Raw genomic sequence first — 20,381 nt, forward strand, 5'->3', positions numbered from 1 at the left:
CGGTATGTGAGTTATGTCAGTATACGTTATATTTGTTATAATTCATAGGTTAATTCTCTTCACTGACTATTACTGATTTTTTTTGATGCCTCTCACCTGAGTTTCCTTTCTGGTAGCATCAGCTATTGTTGCTTTACACCAGAAGCGGTATTTCTGGTGGAGTGCACTATGTATCAGCTGTTTTCTATGTTGTACCTTGTTTTCTATGTTGTATTGTATGTTGTACTGTACAGTAAGTTGACAAAGCGCATGTGCTTGATGCGAAACGTGCCCGAGGATTCGCTGTCTTTTATTCATGGTACTAACCTAAATACATTTCATTGGTGTAATTTTTGTCTTGTCTGGCTTCTTTGTCGATTTGGGCTGTGCTCCTTATTTTTTTCACCCCCTAGATGTTTCGGAAGACACATGACTTGGATGGTAGAGGAGAAACTCTACTTAAAACATTAGTGAGCAAAACACTTCCACCCCCAAACTTCTCAATGTAAGAGCTGTGTCTCTTTATTGAAGATATGAAACAACATTATTTAACAAATTACTTATCAAACAGTAAAATACATACAGTAATAGGCGTCCAGGTTTCACTAACACTCAAACATTAATCAAACCATAACTCCATGGTAGGATTGTTAGTTACCTTTAATGAAAGAATACCAATTAAATAAAATATATGAAGCCACAGCTCAACCCCGTTATAACGGGATCCGTTACCACGTGAATCCGCTTATATCCGATGCAAGCGTGGCTCCCAATTTTCGTATTTATGAATACTTTACAACACGATTATTGGTATCCTAAATACTTTATTGTACAATGCATACAATTGTACATTATTTCTAACGCGATCCTCTTATAGCGCGATGTGATTCTTTGGACCTCAAGCACAGTGTTATAATGGGGTTGAGCTGTATTTATAATGTATTGCTCTGCTATTATTTATATGCTACGGTACAATCAATTTAAGCTCATTGGGGTCTATGCCCATGGCTTTTTGAATATGTATATATGCACATCAAACATTCTTTAATTTTAACTTTGTCCTATACCTGTTAGCAATATTTATTTAAACCACATTAGACCTGGTGGAGTTTTTTTTCCATGGAATAAAAGGAGACATTTGACAACTCCGATGTAAAATGTAATAGAAACTCTTCTTATTGATCTCTATAACCACTCCCTGCTAATACTATGAAGGTAAAATTAATCAAAAATGCTCAATACATTGATACATATTCAAAATACCTCCTACAGTCAATTTTAGGGTAGGATTGGGCTTGATAATTAGCCCTCAGTATTTTGTAGTACCGTATTATAACAAGAAATAATTAAATATAGTTCATTATTTTTAAATCACAGCAAAAGATACCATGCTCAGAACTTAATAAATAGTAGATACATATTACTTACTTATTCAAGTTTATCTAAATGCACTCAGAAATAAGGAGATAGCTGGACATTCTTAAATAATTATATAGTTTTTGTTTATGTGTTCTGCTTTCATAAGGATAAATCCTCAGAATTCCATTCCATTTGCTCCACTAACTTGACGTTATCTAAATAGGTAACGTCCGTTAGTGTCAATGGGTTTAAAGGCTATCCTCAAAGCTAAATACTGTACATACAGAAACAATGGTTGTTAGTTATCACATTAGCATACACTTAAGGCCATGTCAAGTTAGCACTTCCCTGCATTAGCTTCAAATAATATGGTGGTGAGCAGGTCTTACCCAAAGATGGCGTTACTTCTTTCAAGAAATTGTTTAATTATTTAATTAAAGTTAAAAAAAAAAGAGAAGAAAGAAGTGTGAAAAAAGTTGATAAATAACAATACAATAGTTGAAACATACGTAACTGTGGTCTTACTTATCTAGAACCTGTAAAAGACCTATTTAAGGGTCTGAATGTGAGTAACACCACCTTTTGCTATGATCCTTACATTAAATCCCTGTGTTCACTGTAACAGAGCTCTGAGGATATGCCTTGTTAGAGGGAACACCTCTTTTGCATATTATTAGCACACACACACATCCTTTCTAATAATTCAAAAGCTCCTTATGGCTGAAAACAGCACTTTACATCTAGTATTTGAGCTTTGAAGATCGCTGTTAGCACTTAACGATATGTTTACTTCAGGTAACACACTTTTAAGAATTTAACAGACTTCTGAGGATCTACCCCATTGTTGTCTCTTAAAAACGGGGTATGGCGCAGATCATATGTGGTAATGGTGTGGTTGTAAATCCAATTCCTGAGTTTAGATTCACATCAGTGATACCAGACGGTGGGCGGAATGTGAATTTCTGCAGTAGATTTGTGAAAAAGATGAAAATCTCCATTCTTGCAAGAGTCTCCCCAGCACAAACTCTAGCACCTGCAAAACAAAACACACAGCAGCGCTTATCAATCAAATAAAGGAATGCATCTTAAACGTATTAGGCAGTCAATGTGGTAAATAAGAAGTTGAGCTTGATATGTGTTTAATTTGAGTTGATGGATCCCTAAACCTTCCCGAGCTATTTTGTTTGTCTCATTGGTGGAAGTTCAGAAAATGTACTAGTAGAACTAAGCAAAGGGATGAGAACGAAAAGTGGTATACAGTAATTTAGGTAGCAGAATACTATATGAAGAAAGCATACTTTAATTTGGCCACATTTTTCAAGAATGCTTTTCTGCAATTAGCATTGCATGCTTACAGCTCTTGAAAATATCAAGGTAATTAGGCCATATTAATTACTTCAAAGAGGTTAAACATTCCTCAGAAAAAAACAGAGACTCAGAAAACATTAATGATTTAGCTGCTTGCCCCTAGTCCTTACTAACCCTAAAAAAACAAAGAAAAGCGTTACTGCAGGGATGGACTCGTCTGTTTCTGTTAGATGATTGGACTAGGAAACACAAATTCACCTGTTTCAAACGGTGACGCTTTTCAGATGTGTTTAAGAAATAGGTACCATGGTGTTTCAAGGTATATACTCTAAAGAATACCTCCAAAACATGAATACATTTTAACTTCTAATAATAAATCATTAACATTCAGAAAGAGAGAGTAACTAGTAAAAACAACGAAAAGACCATTTTTAAAATACGCTATCTGCAGCTTGAGAATATTATTAATCATGAAAAAAATACTACTACCACTGGATTATGTATAATTGAAATAAGACAAAATAAATATTGTTTGTGTTTATCTTGTGAAATTACAATATTAATACACTGGTTAAAATAACGTTAATTTTAGTGTTAATTCATCTATAATAATGTGATACAGTATATGTGACCATAAATTAAACAAATATAAGTGAACTACAGATGTAGTGAGACTTACTGTCTCTAAAGCCTCAGGAAGTTTGTAGAATACAATCCATGCATTGGATTCTACAAATCCGCCAGCTGGTCGCGGAATCTGTTATAACAATAAAAAAATCCGCAAAATGTGAATCAGCCTTTTCCAGATTGATATGAAGACCAAAGGAACCGGACGATTCGCTGCAGATGCAAATCCGCCCCCCAAAATGTTCCCATCTCTAGTGCAGTACTCATTTAACGCACGCATTCAACGCAGGAGAATTTAACTCATCCCATAGTATGCAGCAGGGTGATGTTCTGTAAAGGAAATGCATTTCTTCATTTTTTTTGGAGACGTGTGCCCTGCTGTGAGAATTAGGAAATTGGAAGAAAATTGGAAAGAATTGGAAATTCTTAAAGCAATACATTGTTAGGACAACGTAAGGCCCCTTTTCAATACAGTGTGCTGTGAAGTCTTATTGTCTCAGTGTTGAATTGCAAGTCCATGTAAGTGACTTGGAACTACAGTAACACTTCCCTAACAAGGTGATAATGACTTCACAGCATTTTGAATATTAGTGTTAGTATGTGAAAAGACCTCTATTCTTCATATCATATACTGACACAAAAATGTGCATTAAAGCAGATGCCACAGAAAATGTAATGTAGCAAATGTAATACAATTTTAATTTACGTGTCAGAATAATCAAAATGTTCCCACCAAAAAGTCTACTTTAGAAGCTTGTCACAATATACAGTACAGTCCATGTATACTGTACATTTTCTTTCAAAATAAAGGACTATTGTATTTCACACGCTAAGCTAAGGTACCTGCAGAAAATGGCATAAAAGCTGCTTTCTTTATAAAATTGCCCTCTGAATCAAGGAAATGATTTGGATTGAATTGATCTGGCTCTTCAAATTGTGTCTTGTCGTGCAGGACAGATGTGAGCAATGGGATAATATATGTCCCCTGCAAATGAAAACCAAAAATACATGAACATCAATTTAATGTGGATAAGTTTACATACTGTAAATGGTTTAAAAAAATAAGAATCTCTCCTTCACTTAGTCTGCATAGAGGATAGTTTACACTGAAAAGAATATTCATGTGTTTTAAAATGCTATTAAACATATTAACATAATATTTAATAATTTAGTAAAATATTTTTTTGAATCATCAGAAAATCACATTGCTAATAAAAATCCCAGACAGTGATGAGTTTCTCTTACTTGGAACGTTGTTATTTAATAACTTGCTATATCCTGTAAATAATGCTTTGTCCCAAATACCAGAAGGCTCGCTGAGCACATGCCTCTGAGAAAGTATATTAATCAAACAATTTCAACTACAATTTAAAGATAAAGACCCTGAAAACACACATTTTAAACTCAAAATTCAACAATGAAACATTTCCATAGTTCTCTAATGTGACTACATGACTCGCTGCATACAGTATGTACTTACCCTTTTGACCATGCCTTCCAAATGTTGCACTTCCCTGCATTGCTTCTGCCTGCCATCGTACCATTTATAAGCTCTTTCGGGAAAGAGACTCCTGGCTTTTAAATGTGATGCACATCTCCTTATTTGTATTCATTCCCCCTGTATTATGTCTTATAAAACACTGCACTGAGTGCACGGATGTAACTATATAAATAAAAATAGACTACAGATGCAGCCACCAGTATTAGAACTCTTGCCTTGTAAATTCTGGGGCAGTCTCACGGTAAATGCCTCAACTTTGCCCCAACATTGCCTCAACATTTCTGTGAGATTCTTAATGGCCCATCGGATTAACACAGCAGGGGTCCCTGCAGTCCTATTGAGCTTGAATTGGACTGCAGGGACCCTTCCCCCCCCCCCCCCGGACCCTGGCGTCCCCTGCTGTGGTAATCCGATGGGCCATTAAGAATCTCACAGAAATGTTGAGGCAAGGTTGAGGCATTTAGTGTGAGACTGTCCCAGAATTTCCCAGGTAAATGTTCTAATATGGGTGGCTGCATCTGTATACAACACAATAAAACCCTGACAGTAAGACTACAAATATCAGTTGTTGTATAAGTACGTACATCAGGTCTAAATAAAGACATTCACAGATGTTGATTTCGTAAGCCTACAACAGAGTACAGTATGTAACCTGTAAGTGCCTGAGAACAAGGAGTAGATGCTGTTTTCAGTTAAAGCCAACAGCAGGGTTGAGCTATACTAACACAATTATTGTCAGGTGCAAACAGTATTCTTTAAACAATAAATGTTAGCTTTATCTTGGAATGCAAATAATAGACTTACTTTTGGAATAAGATATCCTTTAAAGTTGACATCTTTAGTAGTTTCATGTGGCAAGCTCATTGGCAACATGTCAGCAAATCTCTGGGTTTCATGTATAACTGCATTTGTGAAAGGCATTTCTGTACGGTGATTATAGTTAGGTTGTCCTGATCCTATTACTCTTGTGATCTCTTCTTGTACCTTTTCTGAACATAAAAAAAAAGCTGATACAGTAGATACAAGATGCTACATCTGTACCAAGTCGCCATTAGTCTTGGAGCTGCACGGAGAGATCACAGAGAAGCAGTTCCTCTCTCTGTGTCTCCCGGTGCAGCTTTTACAGCAGAACTCACTATTAGTATTATTATTTTTACAAAATAGGATTGAAGCACGGGATCTCTGGGGCTTAAACTGCATTCATTTCAGGTTCGGGGATCCCCTGCTTCCCGAGTTAGATATCCGTAGCAGGTGCTGGTGTCTCTTGCAAGGTTACATCTTCAGCATTACGGCCCATGTGACCGGGACACATAAACAGCTCCGGCACCCCTTGCTGAGGCCTGTATCTCAGGAAGCAGAGGGTCCCGGATCTTAAATGAATAATAATAATAATAATATGTTCTTGTATAGAGCTGCTAGTTTTACTTAGCGCATTACAGAGACATTTTGCTGGCACAGGTCCCTGCCTCATGGAGCTTACAATCTATGTTTTTGGTGCCTGAGGCACAGAGAGATAATGTGACTCGCCCAAGGTCTCATGGAGCCAACACCAGGAATTGAATCAGGTTCCCCTGCTTCAAACTCAGTACCAGTCTTTACTCACTGAGCCACTCCTTCTCCCAGCTCCTGGCTCCGCTCCTGGCTCAGCTCCTGAAACCCCCTGCTTCAATTTTATGTACTAAAAATAAACAAACAGGGAGATGTGCTGTGAGAACTGCACCAGGAGACACAGAGAGAGGTGCTGCTTCTCTCTGATTAATCTGTGCAGCTCTTAGACTGGTAGGATTAACACTGCGGGAGTCCCATCCAGAAGCAGGGACCTCTGCTGCTTTAATCCTTACGGGAAATTCTCTTTGTGCTGGACCGTGATCATGTTTAGCTGGGGGCTCCATTCTCCCAGTGTGTACTTTTTATTCCCCTTTTCCAATGTTTTAACAGATTTGCTGCTTTAAGTCTTATCTTTTTAAGAGCCGTTCAGTGGCTTTATAAATACAAATTTACAGAAGTACTGTATGTGCATGAAAACTTAAACCATGGTAAACAATTCAACACATCTGAGACTTAGCTGAATTTACTAGATTACTGTATATCTTCCTAAAGTAAATATCGTTGCAATAAAACTAAGATAATTCAATACCATCAAATAGTATTAAATTCTCAATGCACTAGCTCACAGGATCTGAGAAGAACCTGCGTAAGCTTACAAAAATAGGTTTTTTTTTCGAACTAGTATTTAGTATACAGTACTAATAGTATACAGTACTTAAGAAGGGAATCATTTAACCCATACAGTATATTTTAAAACATGGCCCTCTGGAGAGTTTCCATGTGATTTTCTGTTTTGCTTCCTACATTATGTTCTGCTGGGGTTGAAGTTTGTCCCTTTTTGTGTGGGGGTAAAAATGCTACCCCCATTTAAGGTCAGTGTTTGCTGCTTGTAGATTTGAAGAGAATGTATTAAGCATTTTTCATTCCATAAATATTACACCCAGAAAAACTAAAGGTTAAGAGTCGTACTGTGTCATTCTGCTAGTACACATAAAAGATTATTGCATTTTTCAAAAAATCTTAACAAGAACTCACATATTATGTTGATGTCTCTACCTAAAGTAAGTAACCATCATTTCAGCATCATAGCAAAGTAGATGGTATACAAGATTCTGGAACGTATAGTTCATTTGATTGCAGATCAATAGCAATTACTGTACCTTGAATATGGGGGTATTTCATCATCAGAAGGAGGCCCCAGCGGAGGCTGGTAGCTGTTGACTCCATTCCTGCAGTAAACATGTTTCTTAAAATAACGGGCAGGTTTTCAATATCGAAATATGATTGAGGGTTTCTTTCATCCTGAAAATTAGAAAAAAAAATAACGAGTTGTTAGAGTATTTATTGCCAGTTTATTGTCATGTCAGGGAAGCCTCTGCACCCAAAAAGAAAGTGAAATACAGAAGGGGGATTTCTTAGAAAATGTCGAGCCGTGGCAGGAGGGTTTAGTGTGACTGGCAAACACATTTAGAAGTGAATAGTATTGTGTGATAAATCAATCTGTTATTCAGTTAAGTGTGTGTAGCACCAAAAGAACCTAACTAAAATATCCTAAATGAAATAGCGCTAAACCTACAAAGTGCACAAATAGAAAATGACAAATAATATAGTTAACAAGTGAAAAATGATTATAACCACTAAAAGACCTGAATGAGGATCACCTGTTGATGGATGCTGCCTAGGAGACCCCAACAACAAATTTCTCAAAGAACCTGTTACAGAGATAACACCACCACCAGGGATACCCCTGAGGAAGTGACTGGCATTGTCACGAAACCTGTTGGGAGGAGCTTGATTTTGTTGCCGTCCAAAGGAGTGTGTAGGTCGCTTTTGCAGTAACGCTATCCGTACGCGTGCAAGGTCACGTGATCGCGGCTATCACTAGCATCAGCTGGAGCTCCAGTTCGGACAAGCTGCGGACGGCAATTGTGTTTTATTGTCAGCAGAGACATATTGTAAGTGTGATTCTCTGTGTGTGTGTTTTATTTAAAGCTTTGCAGTTCTGCAACATTTTTTTTTTACCCTTATATTTATCTTTTGGGGAAACAAATTGAGTGCTGGTAGTGGGGTAGTGCTGGGAGAGAAACAGAGCCAGAGAGACTGGAACACGTGGGGTTTGTGGAACAGCGGGAGAAGACATTGGCACCGCATGCATTGCATGCCCACTTTGTAAGTAGACATTTTATATTGGTTTCTACAGGGTACAAGATTTTGGACTTTGCATACTGCACTATGGTGTGTTTTCCTCTCCTCTTGTGTATTATACAATAGGATAACATCGGTGAGGAGTACAGCACCGGAGCAGAACTTTTATATGGAAAATATCCAGACTTTTATCAACTGTGGATATCTATTGGATTCTTGTCAACTTTAGTGGTAATCCATTCTGTTGTCTGTCCATACCATGCGCCGGGGATTTCATTTGTGTAAAGTGTGTGTAGCACGTTGAGTAATAATTAAAACATGTAATAATGGAGGGTCTGTTGAAAAAGATTGCCAAGGTAACAAACCCTGAGGTTATGTTAAATGTATGGAAGAAACCTCAGATCCATGGTTTCAGGCTCTGGGTTATGTGATCACGCCAATAATGGAAAAACACAATTCCAAGTCCAAGAGAAAGAATTCATTTGCTGCCCGCTGGGTAGCGGAACGTTATGAAATCATAAGTGTGGAAACACAGAATTTAGAAGACAAAGTGAATGGTTTAAAAATCACAATTGAATCTCTAAAAATTAATGCAAACACTGCTGCTGCTATGGGTGTAAGGAACCAGCAAACACAGTTGGAGAATAAGGACGTTTGCAGAGAAAATTAATGGCTTGTGGAAAAGCTGAAAGATGCCCAAGGGGCTAATGTATATAAAATAAATAAATCCATTAAAAACTAGTTAGGAGAGGCGGGGCTTGGAGCCGAAACAAGATGGCTGTGTGATTCTGTAGCTCCACAAAAGTGTGATTAAACATCTATAACCATCCTAGCTCACACTACACCAAACTAAGTGATACTGTTCAAATCTGAATAACCCAAGAAGCGCTGATCATTTCAAGGACATAAATACATATATAAGACATTAATTTGGATATCTTATGAATAACCTGGGTACTGGGGCCTACTGTGCAGAACAGCAGTTGCAGCCCCAGAGCAGAGCTCCCTCAAGGATCGTGACCCGGTGTCAAACTCTCCCCTGGCTTCCCCTGCCCGCGGAGAGCAAGAGCTATAATAAGGGCAGGCTCACAATAGGGAGAACTGGGTGAGTAACCCATAATTATCCCATAAATATTCCAGCCTGGGGCAGCACGAGGCTTAGGAGAGGCTGAACATCACCCAAAATGGCCGTCACTGCCCTGTAGCGGTGGGTGAACGGAGCGGAACCCCGGGCATACCTGTCCCCATCCGGAGAGCGCCTCTATATATCCCCCTTCCTCTGCCTGCTCCCCCTTCCTCTGCCTGCTCCACTCCGCTGTGGGGGTGATTGGGGCTGCCGGGGGTGCTGGCCGAGGTGGTGCGGGACTCTGGCGCGGCCTCTGGCAGTCTAAAATGGCCGCATAGTGAGAGAGAGGGGGCTCGGTACAAGATCTACCTTATCCTGACCAGCGGCCGCGCGGGGTGAGCCGAGGGCCGTGCCGATCTCCCCCTGCTTACCTGCGCTCCCTCCGCTTACCTCCGCCTCCTGGTGCCTCCGAGGTGAAGTCTGTGCAGAGCTGCTGCAGGGGCTGGAGCAGCCGAGCTCCATGCGTTCCAGCCTGCGTGTCGGCCAAATCCAAAATGGCCGCCGCAGGGCTGATTTAAAGAAACAGTTCCCCACAAGACAGTAAATAAATAAATATACATTTAAAAAAAAAAAAAAGCAGCCTAACCACACTAAGGGACTGTAGAGGCTGTAACATCACTTGCAAAAGCAGGTTTATAAGACTCTACACTGTTTGCAATAACAAATTGGTTCCCTGAATTCAAGAAAGGCAGATTTGAGGAGCTGGGTGCTGCGGCTTGGGGTGAAAGAGGAGAGATCATCTTACCTCACTAAACTGCTGTCAGAATCATACGGCCACTGAGCAGAAACGCCTCCGCTGATGTTGAGCTCCCCAATGCATGGCCACTTCAGATTAAAAAAGAAAGAAAAGGGCGCATGCGCGGCGACTAGGGTTATGGATGCCTAAGTGAGAGGCTCCGTCCCAGCCGGCACCAATATTAAATAATAAAAGCATAAAAAACCGACGATCAATAGTGAAACACAGCAGCCTAGAAATAGGAACACCTAAGGATGCCAAAGAAAGTGGCTACACGCAAAAGAACCTCCGTGGTTACCGACTATTTCCAAAAAGGAGAGCCGACGCTAGTGAGTGGAGGGGAAGACAGCGGGCAAATGGCGGGCTCGGACTCTGAAAGCGACAGGTCCACAAGCAGACCTGCAAGCAGAGCGGGGGCCACAGATCAGGACTGGGTCACGAGAACTGATATGAAGGCATTTTGCTCGGACATGAAGTCCTTCTTCCAGAAAGAATTATGGAAGCTAAGGCAGGACATAGATAGCATAGGGGAAAGAACAAACACACTTGAGAACAAAGTGGACGCACATGCTACTTACCATCAAAAAAATGACAAGTCCATGGCCCAACTACACAGACAGGTTGCTGACTTGCAGGACCGACAGGAGGACGCGGAGAACCGGGAAAGGCGTAACAACATACGCCTGCGAGGAGTCCCGGAATCCGTGTCAGATCCAGAGGACTTCACCTCAAACTGGCTCCAACATATACTGCCGGATAAAAGTGAGGCTGAACTGCAATTCGACAGATGTCACCGGGCCCTACGGTCTAAACCACAACAGGGTGACCCCCCGAGGGACATCATCATTAGGCTTCATTATTTCAAAATTAAAGATAAGGTGTGCCAAATTGCCCGAACTGCCAAGACCCTGGAATTTGAAGGGGTGAGACTGCAGGTCTTCCAGGATCTAGCCCCACAAACCCTGTTAAAAAGGAGAGCCCTCGGAGCTGTCACCAGAGTCCTAAGGGATCATGGAATTCGCTACCGTTGGCTTTTTCCCTTCGGCTTAATGGTAATCAAAAACGGAGTGGCCATTACCCTGAAACAGCTGGAGGGAGGAGCAGAATTCTTAAAAAAGTTGGACTTACCGGTCTCTCCCCCGAGCCCCGAACGACAGGTCCCCGCTGAAGCTCCTATCCCGGCGGCGTCCTGGCAGCGTGTGGAGCCGTCAGGGAGCAAACGCAAGGACTGAGGGCTGCCTTGTGGCTCTCTACCCCCGTGCCAGGAGTTAAAGGAGCCTTCCCCGGCCCAAAATCTAACAGAGAGAAGTACTTTGTGATCTGATCCCCTCGGGTGACGAGAAGAGAGTGATGCGGCCATGTTCTTAAAGCTAGTGAAGAAGGCTGTCACAGGGATCCTCTGGTAGGGGGATCTGGAGTCGCGGCTATCTTGCTTCTGGCATTGGGGGTCCGACCGGAGAGAGATACCTATGGGATGACGGCAGCATTTCGACTGAAGGTTAGTCGATCGATAGACTGGCGGAGGGCACCCCCGTGTGGTGAAAAGATGACCTAAAGCAGCGAACAGATCCGGGGGACCCATCTAAGAGAAGGAACCTTGGCGACGGAGGAAGCAGAAGCCGGACTGGTTCGGGAGGATGAGCAACACAGACTCCAGCAGCACGACATAAGTTGATCTCTATAGCAGGGAGGGGTGGGGAAAGGGGGGGGAAGGGAGGGGGGTAGGGGGGGACCAGAGGGAAGTGCAGAAGGTGGCAAGAGGAATGAGGAGGGAGGTTGGTAAGGCATTCAGAGAGAGCAAGAAGGGGTCAGAGAGGGGAAGGATGACAGGTAGAAGGGACGAAGAGTATGGAGGAAGGAGGAGAGAACAGGGAGAGGATAAGCAGGAGGGGGGTAAGAAAGAGTGGGAGAGGGAAGAGGGAGAGAACGAATAGAGAATCTAGAAAGGGGATCTGCAAAGACGAGAGAACACCCTCGTAAACAAGAGAAAGGGCCCTGCTTCTGGAAGGGAGGTAGGAGAGGGAGGGAGGATGATAATCTCAGGTGAGAGAGTTTGGAAGTAGGTGAGATAGGAAGAGTAGGCTGAAGGTGGTTCCCTCTCAGGGTGGAATGCCACTATCCATTGTCATATAATTAACATCTCTCTCCAACCCTTACAGTCTGGAGCTCCTGAGAGGAGGAGCGGGGAGTTCGGGGCTGTTTCGACAAGAGGGGTAGCCATCAAAGTGGACATCGCCACACATGGTCGCTGCTCCGAGACCGGACACCATTTACCCGAGGACTCCAGAACAATCAGCACCCCCTTTATGGAGTCAAAGAGCCCGGTAGCAAGGGAAGGGAGGGGAGGGGAGGGGGGGGAGGGATGACGTGAATAAACGTTACGCACAGGAGAGATGATGGAGGCTACAGTCCGAGACTTTTCACTACTCTGTCTCTCATAAATGTTAACCCTAGGTCACACTTAGCGTAAGGGGGAGACCCCCCCGGGTTTAGCCCACAGATGGGAGGAGAGGGGGGCCACACACCGCACACTCTATTGGGACACTATGATCGCCACCAGCCGTATTGGGAGACGACACAAAGAAGGCTGGGGAAGACGAAAAGGACTTAACTAGTTCTACTGTTTCACTGTAAATAGTTTTTGTGATTTACACATGTCGGTTTGCTATGACACACAACGTATGCCTAAGGGAGAGGAGGGGGAGAAGCATTGCTTCCTTTTTTCTCTTTCTCTCTCTATATTGTTTGCATATAATGCGTAGATGGTGCCGGGTTCGGGACCACCTGGGCCGGCCACCTGCGACTCAAGCTGTGCACGAATGGGTCACTCCATCATGCACAGACAAGTCCCTCGGGCACCCGGCCACGAGATGTGGTTGGGAGTTAGGAAGCCCCCACCGGGCATTCCAGGGCACAAGGTTCGCCTGAGGGCCAAGGGACCATTGCTGACCAAGGTCAGCTTCGGCCTCTCAATTGTTTTGTTACCCCCTACCCGTCCCCACCCCCCCCTTCCACCCCCTTCCCCTGTGGTGCGGGCGCAACCCCCGACTGAAGTAGATGGACCAGAGAGCTCAGAGGCTAAAGGGGCCTACAATATAGACAGCACTTACAGCGATAACAACAACCCTACTACACCATGTCGTTGACTATGATATCCCACAACACTAAAGGTTTAAATAGCCCGGGAAAACGCCGAATAGCTATAGCGGATTACAAACGCAAGCGGGCCGACGTAGTGTTCCTACAAGAGACGCACTTTAGCGGCAAAAGCGCCCCCAAATTCTGGGATAAGAGCTTCAAGCGGTTTTACCTTTCCTCTGCAAGGACGGAAAAGAAGAGAGGAGTGGCAATCTTGCTTCATAACAACGTCCCATTTATAGAAGAGGTAGTTAAGAGAGATAAAGACGTAGATACCTAGTCTTAGTAGGCACTATACAAGCCCAGCCTATAACGCTGGCTACAATATACGCTCCATGTGAGCAAGACCCCTCATTCATTAACGGGTTCTTTGACACACTGAGATCAGTAGCCAAGGGGGATTTAATTGTGGCAGGGGATTTCAATGTAGCGATCAACCCAGGGATGGACAGGTCAGGCCCCCAGAAGGCTAACAAAAAGTCATATATAGATGCCCTCCTGAAAGGTCTTAGGGATAGCCAACTAATAGACATTTGGAGGGAGATGCACCCGTTAGAAAGAGATTACACCTTTTTCTCGCACCCCCATTTATCCTATAGCAGAATCGATTACTTCTTTGTCTCTAGCAGACTGGTCCCGAAGATCCCCCACTCAGGGATCCATGATATTTCATGGTCGGATCACGCACCTATAGAGCTACGGTGCACACAAAGATTTCTGGACAGGCCGGGAGCAAATTGGAAACTTAATGAGGCACTGTTGAAGGTCCCAGGGTCCGAACAAATAATTAGTAAAGAGATAGATCAATTTTTCCAAATTAATACGGGTAGTGTTCAATCCCACCTTGTACTGTGGGAAGCACACAAGGCAACCTTGAGGGGGACCCTAATTAAATTAGCGGCTAAAAAAAAAAGAGAAAGGAATTGGAAAATCAATACCTTACAAAATAAGCTTAGAGAATTACTACTCAAACATAAACGAGATCAGAGTTCGGCCCTTCTCAAAGAAATTCAAGACACTAGAGTCGAGCTTAACTTAGTCTTGACCTCCCAGGCAGATAACACGGTGAGTTGGTCCAAAAGGCTATTCTATGATAAGTCAAACAAACCAGATACCTTACTGGCCAACAAATTGAGGAATAGACAGCCAAATTATAGTATCCGGGAGTTACGGCTAAAAACAGGAGCCAAAACAGCCAACCCAAAACTGATAGTGGAGGAATTCAGGAGTTTCTATGAGAACCTCTATAATGGTGAAAAGGTGGCACATAATGGTAAAACCAAAAGGGCCATGAAGGACTTCCTGAAGGGCGCACACCTACCAAGATTGAGTGGTTCGGAAAGGGAAGTTTTAGGAGCAGATTTTACTTTAGAGGAACTTACCCAGGTTATTCAGAGCCTCAAACCCGCCAAGGCACCTGGACCTGACGGGTTCTCCAACCTTTATTATAAAAAATACATTGAGCTCCTGGGGCCTCACCTCCTCAGAATGTTCAATGCGGTGCTAGACGGGGCTGCATTCCCGGAACAGATGCTCCAAGCGTCCATCTCAGTAATTTATAAGCCTGGGAGAGACCCATTAGACTGCTCAAGTTACAGGCCCATTTCGCTCATTAACACCGATATCAAAATATATGCTAAATTGCTGGCCAACCGATTAAGTCACATCCTGCCCAGACTCATACATCCAGATCAAGTCGGGTTTATTACGGGTCGACAAGCTGCAGATAACACCCGACGGATCATTGATCTGATAGATATAGCCAATACACGTAAGATCCCAGTTATGATGTTGAGTCTGGATGCTGAAAAAGCCTTTGACAGGATTGACTGGCCATATCTGAGGGCCACGCTTGGAGAGTTTGGGATGGGAGCACGGGTGATCAATGCTATCCTGTCACTATACCAGGGACCGGCAGCCAGGGTGATCCACCAGGGATTTCCGTCCGACCCGCTCCAAATCAGAAGCGGCACCAGACAGGGGTGCCCATTATCCCCCCTTCTATTCGCAATGTATATAGAGCCCTTAGCAGCACAGATTATCCAGATGTGGGAGGCATAGAGACGGGCACACAAACGCATAAAATAGCTCTTTACGCAGACGATGTCTTGCTCACAATCTCAAGGCCGCTCACTTCCTTGCCGAACCTATTCAACTTGCTAGGGAAATTTAACGATATATCAGGCTTTAAGATCAACCAATCTAAGTCTGAAGCCCTGAATATAAGCCTCCCGAAAGAGACAGAAAAGTTGATACAGCTCAATTTCAACTTTAATTGGCCGAAAAAAGGGGTGAAATACCTAGGGGTTATAATCCCCAAAGATTACAATAGTATCTACCAGGCGAACTTCCCCAAACTGATCCGCGATCTGAAGGAAGAGCTGAGAAAGTGGGCGTCTTTTAAAATCTCATGGATCGGACGGATACATAGTATAAAGATGAATCTCCTCCCACGCATACTATATCTGTTTCAGACATTACCGGTGCCACTTAGACTGACGGACATACTCTCACTTCAGTCTGCTATATCCAAATTCATATGGGAAGGAAAAAAAACGAGAGTAAAGGGTATGATTCTAAAAAAGCCAACATTGGAAGGGGGTCTGGCGGTACCTTGTCTGTTATCTTATTACAAAGCGGCACAATTAAGCCAAATCTCCCAATGGCATGTAAACCCGGATTCGAAAAGGTGGGTTGCATTGGAAAGTGAAGCTTGCTCCCCAATCGAGTTAAAAAGCTTGATATGGTTACCCAAAACAGCCTTGAAGCTGCTGAATAAGCCGCTGGCCTCAGTGGCGAACTCGCTGGCTATCTGGGAGGCCAATAAAAGTAAATGTAATCTGCTATCTAAAGGATCTCTGATGACTCCATTGTGGGGCAACCCAGATTTTGCTCCAGGCTTGTACAGAAAGGAATTTTCAATTTGGAAGCAATTAGGCATACATAGACTCCGAGATCTAGAGGGGAGCAAAGATATAAAGCCCTTTGCACAAATTAGAGAGGAATCAAACGTCCCCCCCTCAGAAATATTTAGATTTCTCCAACTGCGAGCATTTTACATTAGCGTTACCCCACGACCCCCACTAACCAAGTTTGAAAAGCTCTGTCTAGTTGAGACGGATACCAGGGGACTCATATCGCTGTTGTACAAAGAGGTGATCGGTTCAGGAGTACAAGCTGGCCACAAACTGAGGTACATGGATCAGTGGGAGAGAGATCTGGGTGAAGTCCTAGAGACTGAAGAGTGGAATAGAATAATTATGGCATCTGCCAAGAGCTCTATATGCACAACTTTAAGGGAAAACGCATATAAAGTTTTAATGCGATGGTATCACACTCCCTTGAAATTATCTAAATTGTACCAGGGTACTCCCCCCTGTGCCCTAGGCAGTGCGGAGCAACGGCTGATTTGCTACATATGCTGTGGTCTTGCCCGAGGATTAAACCGCTTTGGCGAAAAATCAGAGATTGGCTTGAGAAGATTCTAAATCTTAAAATTTCCATGGACCCGTGGCGGTTTCTGCTGAACAGACCGTCCTTGGGGTGGACTAAATCAAGTAATAAACTAGTTGCTTATTTCGCAACAGCTACTCGGTGCGAGATCGCAGCACTATGGAAGCAACCCGAAATTCCCCTAATTCCCAAGATTCGGAACAGAATTTGGTTTGTATGCCAGATGGAGAAATTAACAAGTCTAGTTAATGACACTGGCGAAATTTATCTAAAAACCTGGACACCTTGGTTGGACCAGAGGGACATCCCGGGAGTAGGAAGAGATACTATCCTGCTTTGATAGTAATAGATGCGTTTTCCCTTGAATAACGCTGAGCGTAAGATCCACGCAGAACACATAGTGCCAAGAACATCCTCGGCAGGCTCGTGAAGTGGGTATCTAAGACTTCGGGTGGATAGGTTCACCTGGAGGTGCTAAGGATGTAACAACCCTTAGGAGTTGAAACTACACGATTCTATTGGTTCTAGTGGGATCGACTCCCGCACCACACCACCCTCCCCCCTCTTCCCTATCCCCTCTCTCCCCTACATCCCCCCCCCTTTTTATTTTATTTTTATTTTTCTGTTTGTGAGAAATGTCAGTCTGTAACACAATTTCTTTGTACAATGTATGGTGAAGATTTTGTTGTACATGTTCTTTGCTGAAAAACTCAATAAAACCAAAGTTATAAAAAAAAACTAGTTAGGAAACGGAAATGCTGTTGTGTCCGCTTTTAATGCGCCAAAATTAAAGGAAAGAGATATTTATGATATGAATTGGGATGTTTTAGAAAACGTTGAAAGAAGGTACAGCTGCAGCGGCCATTATTCAAACAAATCACAGCGCCGATTTCGTGTGCTATGCTGTACTCCACGCAGCATGAATGCGGCCTATCACCCCAGGTACCCACGCTTATCATGAATGCTTTGTTGAATTTCATGGATTATGTTTCTTTGGGTGCAATGAAATTAATGAATTGAAATGTGTACAGAACTGTGCTACTGTGTCAATTTCAGTTGTTTAAAAACCAGAACTCTAAAATGCCATTTTCTGCACTCGCCGAACTCGCGTCGTAAGGCGGTAAGGTTTGAAGACATCCCACGTCATGACATCGGTATTCCGATGTACACAACGTGTGATTTGTTTGAATAATGGCCGCTGCAGCTGTATGATTGTGAAACCGAGTTTGACTGTGGGATGCCTGTTAGAATGGCCCCAATTTCAACTAAGTGCCAGAGAAATGCCCAGGGATGCACAATTTAAGAAATCACTGTGTCCCTACCTCTATTTATCACTGGGATTTCTGCTTTAAGCATAGAATGCATGGAGTTTGGGGATGATTTTACGATAAGAATAGATCAGTTTGAAATAGTCCATAGAAGTTTAAATGAAAACATACATACATGTAATTATAAGTATGGACATTGCATATCCTATATGTGTTTTTTTTTTTAATAAATCAGTTCTGTACTATGAGAAAATACTTGTAGGATTTAAAATAAAAAGATTAAGGGGCTTATGCAGAGAGCATAGATAAGGAAATAGCGCCATCTTCTGGCGAAAAAACTAGCCAGAAATCCTTAAACTCGGGAGAAAATGGAGCAATTTTTAAAAGTGGCCAGAAAATTTTTCAGAGTTGTAAAAGTCGGCAAACTTGTGCCGAGAACCTGGAACTCGCCATGCTATTTTAGCGTGCAATGCCAGAAGGACCGAAGCGCTGGAACGCGCCATTCTGCCCTTTACTATGGCGTGTTCCAGGTAGCCAGGAAAACTTGGCTATTTTACTACCATCTGCTAAAAGAAGGTAAAGGCGCTTTCTGCATACGGCCATAATTTATCCCAAATTTGTGGATATTTCATTGCCGTTTTCCCTGTTAATCTCGATCCTCTCTGCATAAGCCCCTATGACTTTTTAATGTACAGCTCAACACCGTTATAGCGTGATCTGATGTAACACGGGTCAGCAGTCTGAGCGTGATCCCAATTTAAAACAATCGCCAAGGTTGTTTCTTTTTTATTATTATAACACCCAATGCTTTCTTGCTTACAGACACACACGCCTCCCCCCTACACTAAGTATTTTACCATACCATGCAGGAATCAAACCCATGACCCTTCATACACTGGTAGCAATTCTCTAGCTGCTACACCATAGGATTGTGTGATGTCATTGACTTCCACATCCTGCCCAGGTCTGAATCTACAGGTATGTGAGAAAAATGGGGGTGATCCCCTGGTGGTGCTACAAATATGCCAGGCAGTTAGTGACAAATAAGCACTTAATAAAGAACCAAAACTGAGTAGATAAACGGTAAGGGTGTCTCAATTAATGTGCCGATGGTATGTGCGGGCCTGAATACCCCCACCTCACCTGTTTGGAGCCGTTGGAAACGATTTCCCCACGCCGATGGTACACACCCCCCCCTGGGAGGAGGAGATAGCTGGTATTGACCTCCTCGGCTGAACGTGCGGCAAACCCGGTGCAGGAGACTGACAGGTGTAATGGAGCCCTGCAAGCAGAGTCTCTGGCCGTCTAACCGGGTGCCTGCTGGAAAACTCCTGATGAACCGGTCCGTTGCTGCAGGGGGGTAAGTGGCGGCTGTTGGTGGGGAGGACGACACACTCAAAACCTCCAAATTGGGTCCGTCAATGCTGGAATGTCCCGGAGCAGGTGAGGGAAGGGGTTATCGGCTGCACACTGGCAATGACTGAGACACATGCAGCTAGTGAAGGAAATCCTCTCGGATGGATCAGCTGCTCCGTGTAAGAAGTGCCGGTGCGTGCTACAATGCAGGGAAGTCAAAAAATAGTAGTGAGAGAGCAGAGCACTGCCAAAATGATGAAGAGGGCTTGATGCAAAAAATAAGTTTATTTATTAGGCATAATAGCCAAAAAAGGGCAGACACACTAAATTAAAAAACTCTGACGCGTTTCCCGCCGTGGAGGCGCTTTATCAAAGAGCTCTTTGATAAAGCGCCTCCACGGCGGGAAACGCGTCAGAGTTTTTTAATTTAGTGTGTCTGCCCTTTTTTGGCTATTATGCCTAATAAATAAACTTATTTTTTGCATCAAGCCCTCTTCATCATTTTGGCAGTGCTCTGCTCTCTCACTACTATGAATCTACAGGTAGTAGCACAGTGAGAGGTGAGGCTCCCACTTCAGAGAGTGCACTTATAATTATATTTTCTGCAGCATTGTGCACATTATATTGCACATAATATTGTTTTCACACGTATGAATTTAGGAAGATTTTTTCCTTTCCTTTACCCACTACACTATAGGCATAGCTGAGTATGTTAAGGCCCATGTGAAGGCTAGAATAGTTCTGAAGTGGGATGAGGGATACATGGTTTTTCTGTCCCACGAGCTGCAGGATTTTGCTTTTATTTCTGTAGATCTGGGGCCAGTAAGTCTTACTTCA

General features: G+C 43.0%; 1 protein-coding gene across 1 annotated transcript in view; it reads right to left on the bottom strand.

Moving 5' to 3' along the window:
• Positions 1-575: 575 nt before the first annotated feature.
• LOC142492441 (cytochrome P450 2K1-like) overlaps positions 576-20,381 on the bottom strand; it is a 60,011-nt gene continuing 40,205 nt past the window's right edge. Inside the window, exons 8-11 of the mRNA XM_075595080.1 lie at positions 7,483-7,624; positions 5,579-5,763; positions 4,117-4,258; positions 576-2,371 (exon numbers count right to left, since the gene is read on the bottom strand). Of these exons, the coding sequence (XP_075451195.1) occupies positions 2,190-2,371; positions 4,117-4,258; positions 5,579-5,763; positions 7,483-7,624 (651 nt within the window). The 3' untranslated portion in view covers positions 576-2,189. The remainder of the gene's footprint in view (positions 2,372-4,116; positions 4,259-5,578; positions 5,764-7,482; positions 7,625-20,381) is intronic.

Source organism: Ascaphus truei, chromosome 4, assembly GCF_040206685.1.
Source record: "Ascaphus truei isolate aAscTru1 chromosome 4, aAscTru1.hap1, whole genome shotgun sequence".
NCBI lineage: Eukaryota > Metazoa > Chordata > Amphibia > Anura > Ascaphidae > Ascaphus > Ascaphus truei.